Source organism: Nansenia antarctica (assembly GCF_963989245.1).
Source record: "Nansenia antarctica genome assembly, chromosome: 15".
Taxonomy (NCBI): domain Eukaryota; kingdom Metazoa; phylum Chordata; class Actinopteri; order Argentiniformes; family Microstomatidae; genus Nansenia; species Nansenia antarctica.
The window spans coordinates 27,369,646-27,386,033 of NC_137685.1; the positions used below are offsets into that span (position 1 = coordinate 27,369,646).

Genomic DNA, 16,388 nt, shown 5'->3' on the forward strand with positions numbered 1-16,388 from the left:
ATAATGCATTGAAAGATAATAAGATGGTTATCATAATTTTTCTAATCTTTATTAATAAGTAATTACAGAAAAAGTAAATTACATTTGTGGTTGTCTTCCGCATTGCCTAGAGCGAAATCTGAATGTGGTCCCCCAAAATCTCCAAACGGAGCCGTGGATAGCCCTCCCCCTTCCCCCTAGCCCTCGATGAAATATGAATTGGGACACCCCTACCCTAAACGTGAACTCGCAAAACAGAGCCATAGGGGTGAAAACTGAGCCGTAGGGGTGAATTGGGATTGGGCCTAGATTTACATACCTAGCTAGCTGACAGAGCTAGCCTACAGGTTAGAGAGGAGCAAGAACGTTATTGTCTTGAATTCAAGGGAGAATGGTGGTGGTAGAATTCAGAGGACGGGCTCATTGTAATGCATTGAATGGAATGAGGAATGGTATCAAACATGTGATACCATTCCTTATTCCATTGCCTGCATCACAATGAGCCCCTCCTCTGATATCTGCCTCCACCACCCTCCCCTGTTTCAATTTCAAGTCAAGTACTATCATAACATATGCCATTTAGCTGACGCTTTTATCCAAAGTGACTTACAATGCAATGAGTGCATACATTTCAGTATATATGGTCCCTGCGGGAATTTAACCCACAACCTAAGCATTGTTAGCACTATACTCTACCAACTGCGCCACAGATAGAGCGTAGGGTCAAGAATAAAGACTCTTTCAGTGTATTTCATTGATCCTTTTATCAATCATATATAATTTGATTCTAGTTTAAATAGAACATGACAACAGAAACAGGAAAAGTGGAGCCTTTGTAGTTCATAGAGTATACGAAGGTCACTGGTCCAAACAAGCATAACCCAAAAAATCGCTATTATGCCGCTATGAGTACACCGTTCCAAAGGAGAGCCCCATGGAAGCGTCAAGCACAACCTTCCCATAAGGAGGTTGTGCTTGACGCTTTGGGCTGCCCAATTTATACTTCTGCGTCGAATTTAAGTGTGGCTACGTAGCAAGGGCTCTCCCAATTTATAGTGCTGCATTGGTCGGTCTGCGTCGCATTGGTCAGTGTACTCATAGCGGCATAATATCGTTTTTTGGGGGGGTTATGCTTGTTGTAAACAAAATGTCTATAATGCATTGAAATGACATTAAACTATTTACCGCATTTACGAGAGAGTCGGAATGTGACGCTACCAAGCAGACCAATCACAGTTCTTATAGATAACTTTACATTAAATATGTCTTATCATCATCCACTGTCAAACGCCACAGCTAATCATTTATTTCTAAATAAACAGGATTGTACATCTCGTAAATGTGAATCGCGCTCCTTATGGGAAGACTGTGCCTGACGCTTCCATAGGGCGCTCCGTTGGAACGGTGTACTCATAGCGGCATAATAGCGATTTTTTTTGGGGTTATGCTTGTTGTAAATAAAAGTTCTATGATGCATTGAAATGACATTAAACTAAGATAATATGATGGTTATCATAATTTTTCAAATCAAGTAATTACAGAAAAAGTAAATGACATTTCTGTCATGGCTTCTGCATTTTGGCCTACGAGAGAGTCGGAATCATGTCGGAATCATGTGCGTAGGCTACGCCGTAGATTTTACGCAGAAGTATAAATTGGGCTTTAGGCAGGCGTCACCCGAGATCTGCCCACAAATCCATATCATGCTCATCTCAGAAAATGTTATGTTAATATTCTAAATAATATACAAACCATATCCATGACCACATACAATACTTCACTTTGCATCAACACTTTCACGGTGTAACTTTCATATACAAAGAAGAATTCAGTTCCATCACTTGTTTGTTTGTTTGTTTAGGATCCCCGTTAGCTAATGTGTTCAATACTTCTTTCCTGTGTCATTCCCAACTTCTCAACTTCTTTCCTGTGTCATTCCCATTTACATAAACAAATTGTTCATGTGTTGAGTACTTAGGTGTATTTCCCCACTGTATCTGATTCAAGGTCATGACGCTGGGCGTTCCATTGTAGTTATCATGGGACACAATGGCCATGTACATTTGTATTTCATGTAAAAAAAATAAAAAATAAAAAAGCATTATAATTTTAATAATTTAGCAGACGCTTTTATCCAAAGCGACTTACAATTACGAATTACAGGGACATTCCCCCTGGAGTAACTGAGGGCTAAGTGGCTTACCCAAGGGCACACTAGTAGTGGTGTGGCTTCAGGCGGGATTTGAACTCACAACCTTCCGATCACAAGTCCAACTCACTATCCACTAGACCACCACTACCCCATTATACAAACTATGTTAGCGCTTCTATATTCAAATTAGGTTCCTTCCTGTATGTATGATGAGAGTCATGGCATAGATGCTTGAGATGTATTTAAGAATGTTCTAGTATATTCACATCTAAAAGCAATTCAACATTACAGTACATTACATGTACTGTAGGTTTTTTAATGTTGTTATTATGACTTTGAAGTTCAAAATGTTGATATGCCTTTTGTAATTTGTTCTCTCTTCCTACATTTAACTACATTTGTAATTTGAAGGTAATGATAGTTGGACTGTAGTGTAGACTGTAGTCGACTTCACAGTTTTTTTTAAATTGTTGTTTAGGAATACATAAATCAAGTAGAACACCCAAAGCTTGACCCTTTATTAAAAGCAATGACCTATTGACCTATTTAAAGTTTTGTCATTTCTGTGATTTTTTCCACTCCATAGAGGTAACGGTAACTCAAAATCCTCCCGGCTCCATCTCACCCCACCAGCCAGCCTATAGGTCTGTAGTTGAGCCGGACATAGAGGTTTCTACTCTGGCTAGTAGCCTACTAATGGGGTCATCCCTTTGTTCCCCGGGTCCTATGTTCCCCGGTACCTTAGCTCCCTCCCGAAAAAGGGTCCTATGTTCCCCGCTCCCGAAAAAGGGTCCTATGATCCCGCTCAAAAAGGGTCCGATCGGGCAGGGCAATCTTGCTCGCCGGCAGCGTGTGGAGGTGCCCACGGTTGTTCTCGATGGATGATCGGTGACATTATTCTCTCATCCGACTTCAGAAGCTAAGCAGGGTTGGGCCGGGTTAGTACCTGGATGGGCCGGGTGAGTACCTGGATGGGCCGGGTTAGTACCTGGATGGGAGACCACCTGGGAATCCCCGGGGCCGTAAGCTTTTACCCAGTAGAGAGACGCAGTATTATTATTGTTATCATTATTATCATTGTTATTATTATCATCAATATTAATAATAATAATAATAATAATAATAATATTGGTACAGCAGGCTGTTGAACAAAAGAAATAGAAAATAAAAAATGAATTCCCCAAATAAACTCTGGGCGCTCCAGCAATGGGTTGAATCAAACAGAGGATTAACTGACAGATGTTTAGTATCAACTCCGGGGCGGCATTCTGCATTCACTTAACTCAATGGTATTTCCAGGTTTTCCATTTGTTTCTGCTTCTCTGAAATGGTCTGTCACACTGCTGGGGCTAATGTTCCTTTATCTGCAGCTCCAGAGCCCACTGTAATAGATTCAGGGAATTAAACTTGTCAGACATGCTAAATCCAAGGCCTCTTTGCCTTCTAATGCTATTAGGATTTAGCCATTTGTTATATTTCAACATGTAAGCTAAAGGTAACATACCTATTTCCCCATAATGCAATGTCTTCTGAGTCAGCGACCCAGGACAACGTCTGACTAGAGATGTGGAGGAAAAGTGTTGGGAGGAAATGTGCAAAATGTGTACAAAGCCTTTAAGAGCACAGTATGATAATCATACAGTATGACATCATAATGTACAGTATGCCATCATAATGTACAGTACAGTGAGAGAGTGAGCGGTAAAGACTGACTGATGCAATGAATTATAAACAACAGCAACCAAAAGTTTATTTGTCACATTGAAATTATTCTTAAAAATCGTCACATACACAGCTCTTAGATATTTATAGAAATGACGCATAGGACGTTCACAACATCTGACAGAATACACATGCGATTTCAACAACCCTCTTTCCCTGTTTATTTTCTACCACTACATTAGATTCCACCCTACAGTCATTGCGTAACTGTGTGGTTCAATTATGAGACACATATTGTCAAACAGTCTATATTACTCTCTGGTATCTCAATCATATCTCAGTCATGCAAGTTAATTTTGCTGTGCTCATCATATTCAATGTTGTCAAAGGTTTATAGATTACAAAAGATTGAGTAACAGTAACATAAGTCAACTTTCCAACAGATATGGATGTACCCACAACCATTTTGTAACCCCTCTATTCACTTTTGTAAGACTTATTGAGGGTTTCTGTCAAAAATAACAGGAATGTTTGGGATTTACAGTATCAAATGTTGTGACTGTGATCAAGAGAGTACTTGGTATCTCTGTGTGAAGATAATGCTACCTGTCATTCAATGGTCAAACCTCAAGTGGAATATTGCATCAACCGTAATATATGTGAGCCTGTAAGCATTATTGTGATGTCACTGTCATTCGTGAATTAATATATGTTTTATAGTGCCTTGGGGCCGTGGGGCATTAGCCTATACGCTTCAGATTCTTCCAAAAGCACCACATTTGGCCCAGATGTTGTCCATACCCGATACATTTTTGATGGGCGCCCCATGGGGCCACCAAAGAAACTAAAATGGCTAGAATCATACATTCTACCACTTTTTAGGGGTTTTCTGGGTTGTGTAATCTGATTCTGATGTTATTTCAATGATTTGAGGTCAATTTTACCCCTCATAATTAGCATAAAGTTATGCTAATTATGAGGGCGCTGCACGCCCACCTTGGCGCCGTCAAAATTTGATTACGTATGGTATGGGCAATATCTGGGCCAAATGTTGTGCTTTTGGAAGAATCTGAACCAAAATATCCCCACGGTCCCCCACTATTACATTCATTCATGGTCCTTGAGTGAGAAGGTAGTGTATTACAGTTGTGCATATGCTTTTTTGAAGTGCATTTATTCAAGTATATAACTGAATATTTACAGTGTCAGGACCTGTGTTGATGAGAACATCTCCTGAATGACACCACACCCCCCTACTAGTACGACATAACCCACTGGAACATTCATTGGACACAATCAGCTTCACATGGACATTCAATTATTGACCCTCTTTTTCATAACTATCAATGCAACATTACTCTTGGTCATAAGCTACAGACATTGTATTGATTGTTTAAAACACCATTATAAGAAAAAGCCTACACTACCACTAAAAAATCTTGAACTGACATTTAAGGCCAAGCCACATTGCACGTATCAACAATGTCAAATGTTCTGTTAATGATGACATGAAAAGCAGCATCAGTGGAGGTCAGGTCCGGTGAAGTTTATTTTTTATTCGTGTTGGAAAGATATTGCACATGGTCAATAAAGATCTGTAAATGTGTTTCTCTGATATATTTTAATGTATTCTTATTGTGAATATAATACTATCTCTATGACCCAGTGTTGAAACAACTGTCAACTGTCCATAGGCCTAAGTAGCTTATGTATGCAGTATTTGACTAGTGCATACTAGCATACTATTAATATCATTTCAGAGGAACGTGTTGCTCCTACAAGTACACAGACAGAGTAGCCTGTCCCATCTAGACCAGTTGCTATGTTACTTGTGGAATGGGAATTCTTACATTCATGTTGGCCTACAAGACTTATCTTGGCATGTGAGTATGTTGCTTACATGAAGGTACAACATGTGTCCTAACTTCACAGTTGAATTGTGAGACACAAGGCTAACATCCTCAGTTCCAGCATAATTAAAGGAGCCTTGGCTATTAGTGTTTGATGTGCTTTCTGAACCCATAGAAATGATCTCATTTGGTTGCTGTAAAACTAATGTTTAGCATATTCTAACCTGTGCATTAATTTGTCACTCTTACCCTTTACTTTATATGGTTATAGGTTTCTCTTTTGATATCTGGACACACATTTTGTATAGGAATGTAAAATATTTCATTTGGACAAAAGGTGTATTATTGTGAATATATTTACAGTAGTAAATAGTACTGTGACTATGCTGCTTTATAACATGCTGGTAACACTTTTAGTAAAGGAATGTTCTACTCAAATATTTGTTTTCCTGGTTTGGCCCAGACAATGTTTAGGTACATATGTTGCTTCTTTAGATACTGATAGGGCCCCATTCATTCTGGAATGTCCAAAACACCTTACAGACACTCCAATTGGGCCTCTCAACCATACGAACACTGTGTTTTCACTCACATAAACAGAGATTTCTCTAAACGGATAAAAAAGTGAAGAAATAAAAAAAGTTCCGATTGAGTGGATCAGTGTGGTTATGTTAAACGGAGCTGGTGTTGATACAATGACGTCAAGCGTCAAGTGTCAAGCCGTTCACACATGCGCATTGAAGCAAAACGGTTGTCAACTGCAACAATGACTCAACTTCATCATTGGTCCACACAAAAGAATCAGCTTTTGCTTTCTTCTTGGTCGCCATAACTTTCTCTCTCTTTTGTACTTTTCTTTTCTGTCTGTTTCAAAGAGTTTGGTCTGTTTACGTGTTGAGTCACTGCTGCCGTTTGATTACAACATGTGCATGTCCATAAAGTTCTTCTACGATATTTGACAGAACGTGTTCAGTTTTGGCTTTTCGTATGGACAGAGATATTTTTGCGGTGTGGACAGAGTTTTTTTTTTTAAACGAGGATGAAAATATCTGCTTAAAAAAATATTCATATACGTGTCGCCCAGGCCTACGGGGTGGAAACCTGTTTGAGATGAGTGACGCCTCATGACACGTTAAACCTCATGACACGTTAAACCTCATGACACGTTAAACCACATGACACGTTAAACCAATGAACTTGGAGCAGAGCGGAACAGTGCGGAATAACAGGGCATGAGAACAATGTGATCTGGATGGTATAGCTATGCGAGACTACACTGTAATACACTTGCACATTGTGTTGTCATGGCAACAGCATGCTTAAGTGGATTACAATGTAGACAGTCTTCAAGATGTGGATTCTGTCATAATATTATTTAATTTGGAGCATCAACATATTTCCAGAATGAATGGGTCCCTATGAATATTTAAGTAATATTAGTGTGGGGTAGGTGGTGGTCTAGTGATTGGAAGGTTGTGAGTTCAAATCCCGCCTGAAACACCACCACTAGTGTGCCCTTGAGTAAGGCACTTAGCCCTCAGTTACTCCAGGGGGAATGTCCCTGTAAAGCATCCACAATGTAATAAAAAATAACAAATGAAAAAAAGTAAGCAAAATGTGTAGCTAAGACTATCTGGGTTAATCAGCTAGGTCAGGGCCAAATCAGGAAAAGAATACAATTGGGTGGAACATCCCTTTGAGATGCTCAATGCCTGTGTAGTGACAATGTAATTACAATGACAATTGTAATTGTTGCATAGTACTTACAGTAAGCTCAACTTAATTACAATAATCTGTTAGTACAATGGTGGAGTAATTGCAGCATAACTACAAATGTATAAGAACTTAATGTCAATCGTTACCAACTTTTGGAGAGAGAGAGAGAGAGAGAGAGAGAGAGAGAGAGAGAGAGAGAGAGAGAGAGAGAGAGAGAGAGAGGAGGGGGGCACACGCAGGGCTCCAGCTCCAGCTCCACACCTAGACCATAATAAAGACCTCCATGATATCTGTTTCACTGATTTTATATAGTTCTAAGGCTATATGGAGAAATAGTCTATAATAGCTGTTTCATTTCACTGTTTTAAACAAGGGGACTCTCTCCTGCTTCTATTTGGTCAACGTCCTGCACGAGGGACAGTGTCTGTGGACTTTTTTTTACACTGTTGCTGGTTCTGGTACCTATATATATTTGCACCATTATGAAATCAAATCCTCTGTGTTATCTCTCAAGTCCTACAGAAACCTGGTAAAAGGTCTCTGATCATCATCTAAAGTTCTAAACATTTCACTATGTTGAGATTGTGTTAGTGCTGCTATGTATGCTTGCCAAGACCAAATCCACTGGGTATTTGAAGGGTCAATGTGTTGCTACATGTTTACCTTGGCTTATAGGCTCACAGGATAGAGCGTTGCATGTTAGCAGATGTTAGAACATAATTTACAGTGACTGTGTACATTTTTAAGGCATAATTGTATCCTTACATTATAATAGCGACAATGTTTGTTTACATATAATACATCTGTCTTGTTGATTTACGACGTGATATACAGTATATTATCCAGACATGTATTCAAGTCTTGAGGAGAAGCAACCAATTTTGCAGAATGTTAAGTTCATCTAGACTATGACTACCTCACCTGTGCTTTTCATATAGCCTATAATAGTCTTTGATTGGATCAGGGGGCAGACGATACATTTCTCCAGGATGTGTGTTTTCCCCAAATGTGCTCTTATCCACATTAGGTGCTTTCTATCTCCACTTTTCCAAAGCTCCATCAAGCCATGATTACAAACCTTGACATAGTCTGTGTTTCAAGCATTGTGCTCAGGTTGTGTGCTGCTCCTGCTGACTCGCGCCAGGCCCCTGGGCTCCGTGTGTACTTGTGGTCGGCGCTGAGGAGCCAGAGAGGCGGGGTTCACATTCCACCAGAGACTCCCCCCCCTCGCCCTCCCCCAGCTGTCTCATCCGCAGGTTGATCGACCCGTACGTCTTCTTGGGACGGACGAACGTTCTCCGGCGGTAAAGCTCACCTTTGCATATGGACACCATGAGCAGGATGGAGAGGAGCATGCCCCCCAGAGTCAGCAGTCCCAGGCCTGCGATAATGCACTTGTCCAGATGGGAGCCCAGCTGGGCGTAGTACATCTCCAGCTTCTCCATCTGACGTGCAGAGATCAGGTCTGGGTTGACCTTAGCCTCTCTTGGGATGGTGTAGGCGATGACCACCAGCACTATTCCACTCACAAGGAACACAAGGGCAAAGATAAACCCATAGTCCACGGAATGGTCGTTGAAGTCAATCTCCCGGCCCTCCTCAGAGTGAGGTGATAGCTGGTCCCTCTGGAAAGGTTGGGGGTGGGACTTATATCCCCTGTCGGTAGATGTAGATGGAGGAACACTTGTGCTGGGCCTGCCGTGGTCATTGAACCTGGTCTCGTGCTCCTCGTCCTGATATGAGGAGTTCTCGATGCCTCTGGCCGCTGTCCGAGGTCCTGACTCAGGCTCAGTCTGCTGGGCAGCGCGGCTGCTGCTCCCATCCCCCAGCTCCCGGAGCTCTACGGCGTTATAAGACTCCATCGAAATCCAGTCGATGCGCTCATGTCGTTAGAATACGCAGCCCTCCATTATGTTTGCCGAACATCTAGGGGGAAATGTCAGATTATGCTAAAACAATTGACAAGCACACATGCTGTGGCTATCCATCTAATAATATCCATCGCGATATTTTCTTCCTAATCTAAATGCAATCAGAATGAACACATACAACGCTATGCCTGTCAAGCCCTGTGTGCGATAGTAAACAGTGGCGTAGCGACACGTTTGTTTAAGTGTGTTGGTTGTGGTGTGGATCAAACCACCGTCTCGAAGGGCATCGTCACATTGAAGGCTGGTAAACACTGTGAATGGAGCCCTCACATAGGATCTGAAACCTGTTTCAACCCAATAAGCCATTTGCCGACAAACACATGTACGTACCATGATAATACTGTACTATATGAGACCACACACACACACACACACACACACACACACACACACACACACACACACACACACACACACACACCAACACAAACCCTCTAACCTCGGAGAAACACCAACATCCAGCGATCACTAACTAACGGGGTGGAGAGTCCACACTTTAACACTTTAACAACTTGGACATCAGAATCGTAGTTATCAAAAAGCAATCTGTCAATTAAGGTCGATTTCTTTTTATGATCATGGTTATTTGTGATTATTATTCAACTACAGGTCACTGACCATAATATGTCTAGAATAATATCATATAATCTATCCTAAATGATTGAGATGTCAACCCTATAGTCTACCTGCTATGGAGGTCCTTTTCTCTACGCGCAACCGATGACCTTGATCCTCATGACAAAAGCGCCTATTTCTGATAACTGAGTGAGATTACAGTCTTTTTTGGCTGAGTGGTAGATACGGTAGGCTATCATATGCTAGCCTACTGATGCATAACCTTTTCATAAACAAACTCCCACCCCATATTAAAGACACATAGAGAGAACCCATCTACCTCCAGGTGTTGATGCTCCGGCGATAAGACTGTTGTAGTGCAGAGCTGCAGAGATGCAGCCGGGTGTTGCGAGGGGAACCTCAGCCAGAGACAGGCTCGGAATGGCCATGCGCGAATCCCCCTGCTATGGAAGTGTGTGAAAGCGAGCGCATCGCTTCCTATAGCAGTCATGACATATTAAACACATAACCCGCTATAGGCTCTTTTCTGACTCAAATAGGCTCCCTATAATAAGATGAGGCGCGCTGAGGTGAACGGTAATGTTGTGATGGAGGACAGGATCGAGCAGCATACAGGCTGTATAGTACTATACTATATCTATATATATATATTCTATACTACTACTACTAGGGTTTAGGGGAGGAAGGGGTTGGTCGTCACACGGGTTGGTTGTCACACTCATCATATTTCGGCCACTAGGTGGCGCTGTCGCGAAATGTTGGTACTGAAATGTTCACAATTGAGATCAGGATTCAGCTACATGTCTTCTCTGGATATAAGACACTTCAACTTGAGGTGAGAGGACGTTTTGTGTTTTTCATGTCAAATTGTAAATATTCAGCACTTCATTATTTTTCTTCTATGCTTTTACACAATGGGTTTATAACAAAACAATGATTACCATTAAAAAGTATAAAGGGAAAGTTATAGATTAGATTGTTTCTAGCTAGCTAGCTAGTTGTTCAATGGTTGTTAGCCCTGTTGCTAGCAAGAAATTCCAGTTGGGGTTGGTCGTCACATTCTATTTGGGGTTGCTTGTCACATGTGTTATATATGGAGGGTGGATCATGCCACATTCAAATGCAATACACACATCGGAATGCAATACACACATCGGAATGCAATACACGTGTAACACTAAATACAATGCAAAAATACGGCATATTTGTGCCAAAATAAAATCAATGTGTTACATTTGAGCGCAGCGTATTACATTTGGTCATGAGTGTATTCCATTGAGCATGTGTATTACATTTGGTCACGAGTGTATTCCATTGAGCATGTGTATTACATTTGAGCGCAGCGTATTACATTTGGTCATGAGTGTATTCCATTCGAGTGTCGGTGTACTCATTTGCATTGCTTTTCGATATCCGGTGTAATTTGCATTGTATTGCATTCGAGTGTTGGGTACTAATTTGAATTGCTTTTCGATATCCGATGTAATTTGCATTGTATTGCATTCCGATGTAGGTACCATATTTTTGTTCCGGTTCCGGCCATAGGTTCTGCCCTTTCCGGCCATAGGATTCGCGATGCCAACGATGACGACGAAGACCCGTTAGTAGATCTGAAACTGTTGTGTGTGTGTGTTTCGCGCGCCCGCGCGTGTGACCAATGTGTCACAGTTACATGAGGCTCAGGGCTGGACTGGGACAAAAATTAGGCCCTGCCATGTGGCTCAGACCGGCCCAACACAATCGGTCCGACACCGCCGATCAACATGCTGGCAGTCTGTTGAATATACCATTTGTAAAACCCCCTATGTAGCTCAAGCCCCTCTTGCCTATCACCTTCACCACATCCACAACACACTCCAAAACCTGGCGTTTCTTTCTTACTTGCTGCCTATGAGCAGACATCTGACTGCCAGCAAACTTGCTCTGGATATCTCCTTTTCTACTTCTTAGAAAATAGGCTTCAGCACACTTTCGGTGTGTAGCACTCTTTTCATGCTCCTCCACATTCTGTTGCGCACGTCTCCATCCTGTCATTCCAGTAATACATTTTCTGGGGTCAGTGCTATTGCCAAATGCCATACAGACAAAACAAAACAATGTATGCTGTTCTTCGCAATATGTGAGCCACTTCCTACTGGTGCCATCTGCACATGTGAAATACTTTTGTGCCGCTGTATTTTTGGTTCTCTGCTGAGGGTGGTAATCTAAGAAGTGATCTAGCATGGAAGGCTCAGGACAGGCAAAGTAATTGAAGTCCTGAACGTGGCACTCTGTTTCCTCTGTTTCCTCTTTTTCTCTCTCCTTTTCCTCTCTTTCCCTGACACTCTGCTTTTCTGGGGAGGGCAGCAGCAGCTCAACCTGGTTCAACAAGACATGGACAGAGAAGTAAACTAACTGGTTGTCAAAATCAGCAAAGTTCTCATTTACATGTACACACAGGCTGCATGATTGCATTATGTTACACCAGAAGCCCAGTCATTTCAAATGGAAGGTTGCAAGACAACATTATTGGGTTGCAGACTGCATGAGTTTTATTTCTCCATGCAATAAAAAGCATTCATTAGTTCTGAACTAGGCTAGTGTAGATTTTTTTTTAAATATATTTATTTTCAAATAAAAAGTATTATTAACACCCATTGTTGGTATTGCATTTATGTCAGTGACAGTGATACCTCAACTTGCTAGCTAGCAACAAAATAGAAAGTCACAAAATGCAGAACACCCCCATCTAACGTTAGCTATAGAGTCCACAGCCAAGCAGCACTAACATTACACCACGAGAGAGATCACTGTGTGTGTGCATGAATTCCAGCCAAGTCCTGGTGAAGCGCAATGCAATCATGCTGCCTGTACGGTAGGGCTGCAACGATTAGTCGACATAATCGACGACGTCGAGTATAAAAACTCGTCGACGTGGAATTTTAGTGTCGACTAATCGTATTTATTGGGGGGGGGGGGGGGGGAAACGTTTTATTTATTTTTTTTTTTTTTTTACGGGAGCCATGCAAGAATCAGCTGGGTAAGTTTTAGCTAACTAGCAACTTAGCCAACTGGCTAACGTTATATTGTTAGGGTCGTAATGTTTATGTTAGCTTTACTGTTACATGTTGGAAAACAACGTCTCATGGACAGGGCTGTACATGCTATGAGCGTTTGTGCTATTAATTTATTTGCCCTGTGGCACGCGTGTGACAGACAGAGGCGCTTGTATGTAACGTTACGTAGCAGGGGTTTTCCATGTTGAAGCCAGGAGAACGCGAGATGAAATGAAGTGAGGGGTGGTCGCTATTAAAATACCAGGTAGTCATGGTGGATGATCATGAATGATGCTTGATAAGTGAATGCTATTTCAATTATGTTGAGTCCACCAGCGAGCTGTCTGTAAGATAAACAGCGCCAAGCGTAGCCTACTAACGTGAGCTGTCTGTAGTCTAGCCAGCAATGCTAGCTAGCCAATCAACTAGCTCTGTGAGCAGCTGTAGCTTGGCGTAACGTTAGGTTAGATAGCTAGTTAAGCCGGATTTATGCTTCTGCGTCGCCATTTACGCGCAGCGAAAAGCCACACGACTAATCGCGACTAACCGAAAAAATAATCGACAGATTAGTCGACTACCAAAATAATCGTTAGTTGCAGCCCTACTGTACGGGTTAGCATAAGTCATAAGACATTCTCTGCTGCTGCTCCCTTAATCTGGCCAATGCAAGCGACTAACATAACTTTGCTTTTGTAAAATCAAGTAACAACATTGCTTACCTCTCTAGCTGTGTCCTCTGTCTCCTCCTCAATTGCTAACGGCACATAAAGATTTTGCTGTGGCAGCCGCAGCTGTAGTAGGCCTAGCCCCCACAGTCGATGCAGAGAACTGTCAGTTTCTGACATTTTGAGGCATCCTCTGCTAGCTTCTTACTTTTTTTCTCCCTAATTTTCTGGGCACCCCCTTTCACTATCTTATCTACGGACATGACACTGTACTTGGGTTGTCGGCCGAGGGATCAGAGTGGGGGAGGGGGCCGATGGACAGCAGGGCCTAAGCATGTGATTGGGCCAGCCCATGTGTTAGTATAAACGGGGGCCGCCGCTTGATTCAGCGCTAGTTGATGCCGCGCTATTTTGGGCCGCGCTAGTTTGGGCTCGGCCGCGCAATTTTTTTTTAAAAATTTTTTGGGGGGGGGGGGGTCAGGCGGCCCGACCGGCCCAAAACTAGCGCGGCCCATCTGCCAGCGGGCAGAAAGATTGTATGGCCAGTCCAGCGGTGATGAGGCTACATTGTCTATCAATTTTACCAGGGAACGTTATGCGCCTGTTGCACAAAACCAGCCACCACGAGTTCCTACTTTAAAAAGGCAGAAGGGACACGGCTGTCCTTTCTGCCACTAAGGCAGAAAAAGTTGTGAGTGTAAGGTGAGGAATTCTCTCTTTAAAACCAAACAGATAAAATAATGTATTGTGCAACGTACTATGCACAGTTTTTTTTATATGTAAGCTATACATTGCCAAACTCGTAAGCCCCTCAAGCCCCCTTCTATTCATCAGCTTCTATTTATTATTGTAGTTGTTATAGTAATATTCTTGCAGTTCTATTTCAAGTATTCAAAAATATGTGTGATATTGTTACAAATGGCAAATAGGTGTCAGATATGACAAAAAGCACGTTTTGTGCTTATTCATAAAAAACTATTGTGGATGATAAATGAAACTTGTTCTCATCTCACTCCATTTTCCAGGTGGACCAGGGAAGACCCTTTTATTTGAAGGGGAGGAAAATCATTTTGTGCCATCCACTTCCAAAGTCCTGCTTGACAGTGGGCTTTTTGTGGTTGTGGGCAGAATGATTGGCCATTCTTTTTTCCACGGGGGTCCCAGGTTGACTGGACTGAGCCAGGCACTGTTTGACAACACTCAGCTGTCCTGTCTGGACTGCCCAGACATACGGGAAATGGTTGAGATTGTGAGTTCCATGTTTATTAAAAGATTTTCCCTCCATATCCTTGCTTATCATTTGCATTTGACGACAATGCTGTAATGGTGAACAACATTAATGTAGTTCGGGATAAGTGCCTGCTAGTAATTGAAATCAAGGGTCAACTGATTGTGTAACAACATGATAATATTTACATGTAACCTTTTAACAGGATTCGTGCTGCTTTGTTTGTTTTGTAATTCACAGCTTGATGGCCAGAGAAACCTCAGGGAGGACGAACAGCAAACCCTGCATGACCTGTGCCTGAACTGGGACCTGCCCCAACTCACTTCTGACAATAGGAAATGGCTGGCTGAGAAGATTCTCATCCATGCAGTAGGTTTCAGTATTTGCTGTTGAATCAATTGCCCTTTGGAGATTGCTGTTGTAATCAGGTTAGGCTCATGCCTTAACCAAGGCATTGGCCATAGAAGTGGATTCTTCTTCTAATTGTTATGGTAGCACTAGCAAAAGAGTCAAGTGTGGCAGAACCCCAGAACAGACGGACACAAGAGGCAAACTAACAATAAAAGGATTTATTAAAATGATGGACAAAAGAATAAACCTACTCTAACGGGGCCTAAGTGGGGGGAATGTGTGGATGCCAGAGAACTGGATAATGTAAATGAGGTGTGAGTGGGACTGTACTCTATGTGTCTGGGTGTGAGTGTCTAGCGTGCAAAACTAGTGTGGTGTAGATATGTAGATGAGTGAAGTGTTGAAATATGTACGTGTACTAACCAGTCCAGAGCAGAGAGGGGGAATAGTCGGCAGGCAGGCAGACGGGGGGGTTAGGCAGGAGGAGTAGGCGGCAGGCAGGCAGGGGGTTAGGCAGGAGGAGTAGGCGGCAGGCAGGCAGGGGCATAGGCAGGAGGGGTGGTCGTTAGGCAGGCAGGGACATAGGCAGGAGACGTAGTCGATAGGCAGGCAGGGGGTCTAGGCAGGGGGAGGCAGGTTCCTTTGGGGAGCGAGGATCAACAAAGAAAACAACTAAGGTTAGCAAAATAACAAACAAACAAAACTCTGAAGTGAAACTACTTGAACGAGAATAGACAACAGGGAGAGCCAAACAACTAACCACATGGGTCAAAATAATCAAGCGTCGGAGGAAGGTTTCTGGGGCTTCTTATAGGGCTGCCTCCTCCTGAGTTGATAGCTGGACCCAGCTGTCTCCACTTGAGCCTGATGAGGCTCAACGAGCGCCAACGAGGCAGGAGGGGGCGGAGCCGATGAGGGATTCACAACAGTACCCCCCCCCTTAGGGGAGGCACCTGACGACCGTCCTGGAGCGTCCGGGTGGGCCTGATAGAAATCCTCCAGGAGTGTGGGGTCGGCGAGGTAGGACGGGGGCACCCAGCTCCGGTCTTCGGGGCCGTAACCCACCCAGTCCACCAGATACTGGAACCCCCGTCCCCTACGGCGGACAGCCAGTAGGCGGTCAACCGTCCACACCTGGTCGCCATCCTTCAGGACCCGGGGAGGTGGGGGGGCTGGAATGGGGGGGGACAGGGGGCTAGTGGAAACAGGCTTGAGGAGGGACACGTGAAATACTGGGTGGACC

At 42.9% G+C, this 16,388-nt stretch overlaps 1 protein-coding gene across 1 annotated transcript; it reads right to left on the bottom strand.

The window, feature by feature from the left end:
• Positions 1–8,468: 8,468 nt before the first annotated feature.
• Positions 8,469–9,221, bottom strand: tmem74b (transmembrane protein 74B; the record flags this gene model as incomplete). The annotated part of the gene is made up of 1 exon (XM_080546119.1): positions 8,469–9,221. The coding sequence occupies one exon, from the start codon at positions 9,219–9,221 to the stop codon at positions 8,469–8,471; it is 753 nt and encodes a 250-aa protein (XP_080402245.1).
• Positions 9,222–16,388: the final 7,167 nt, after the last annotated feature.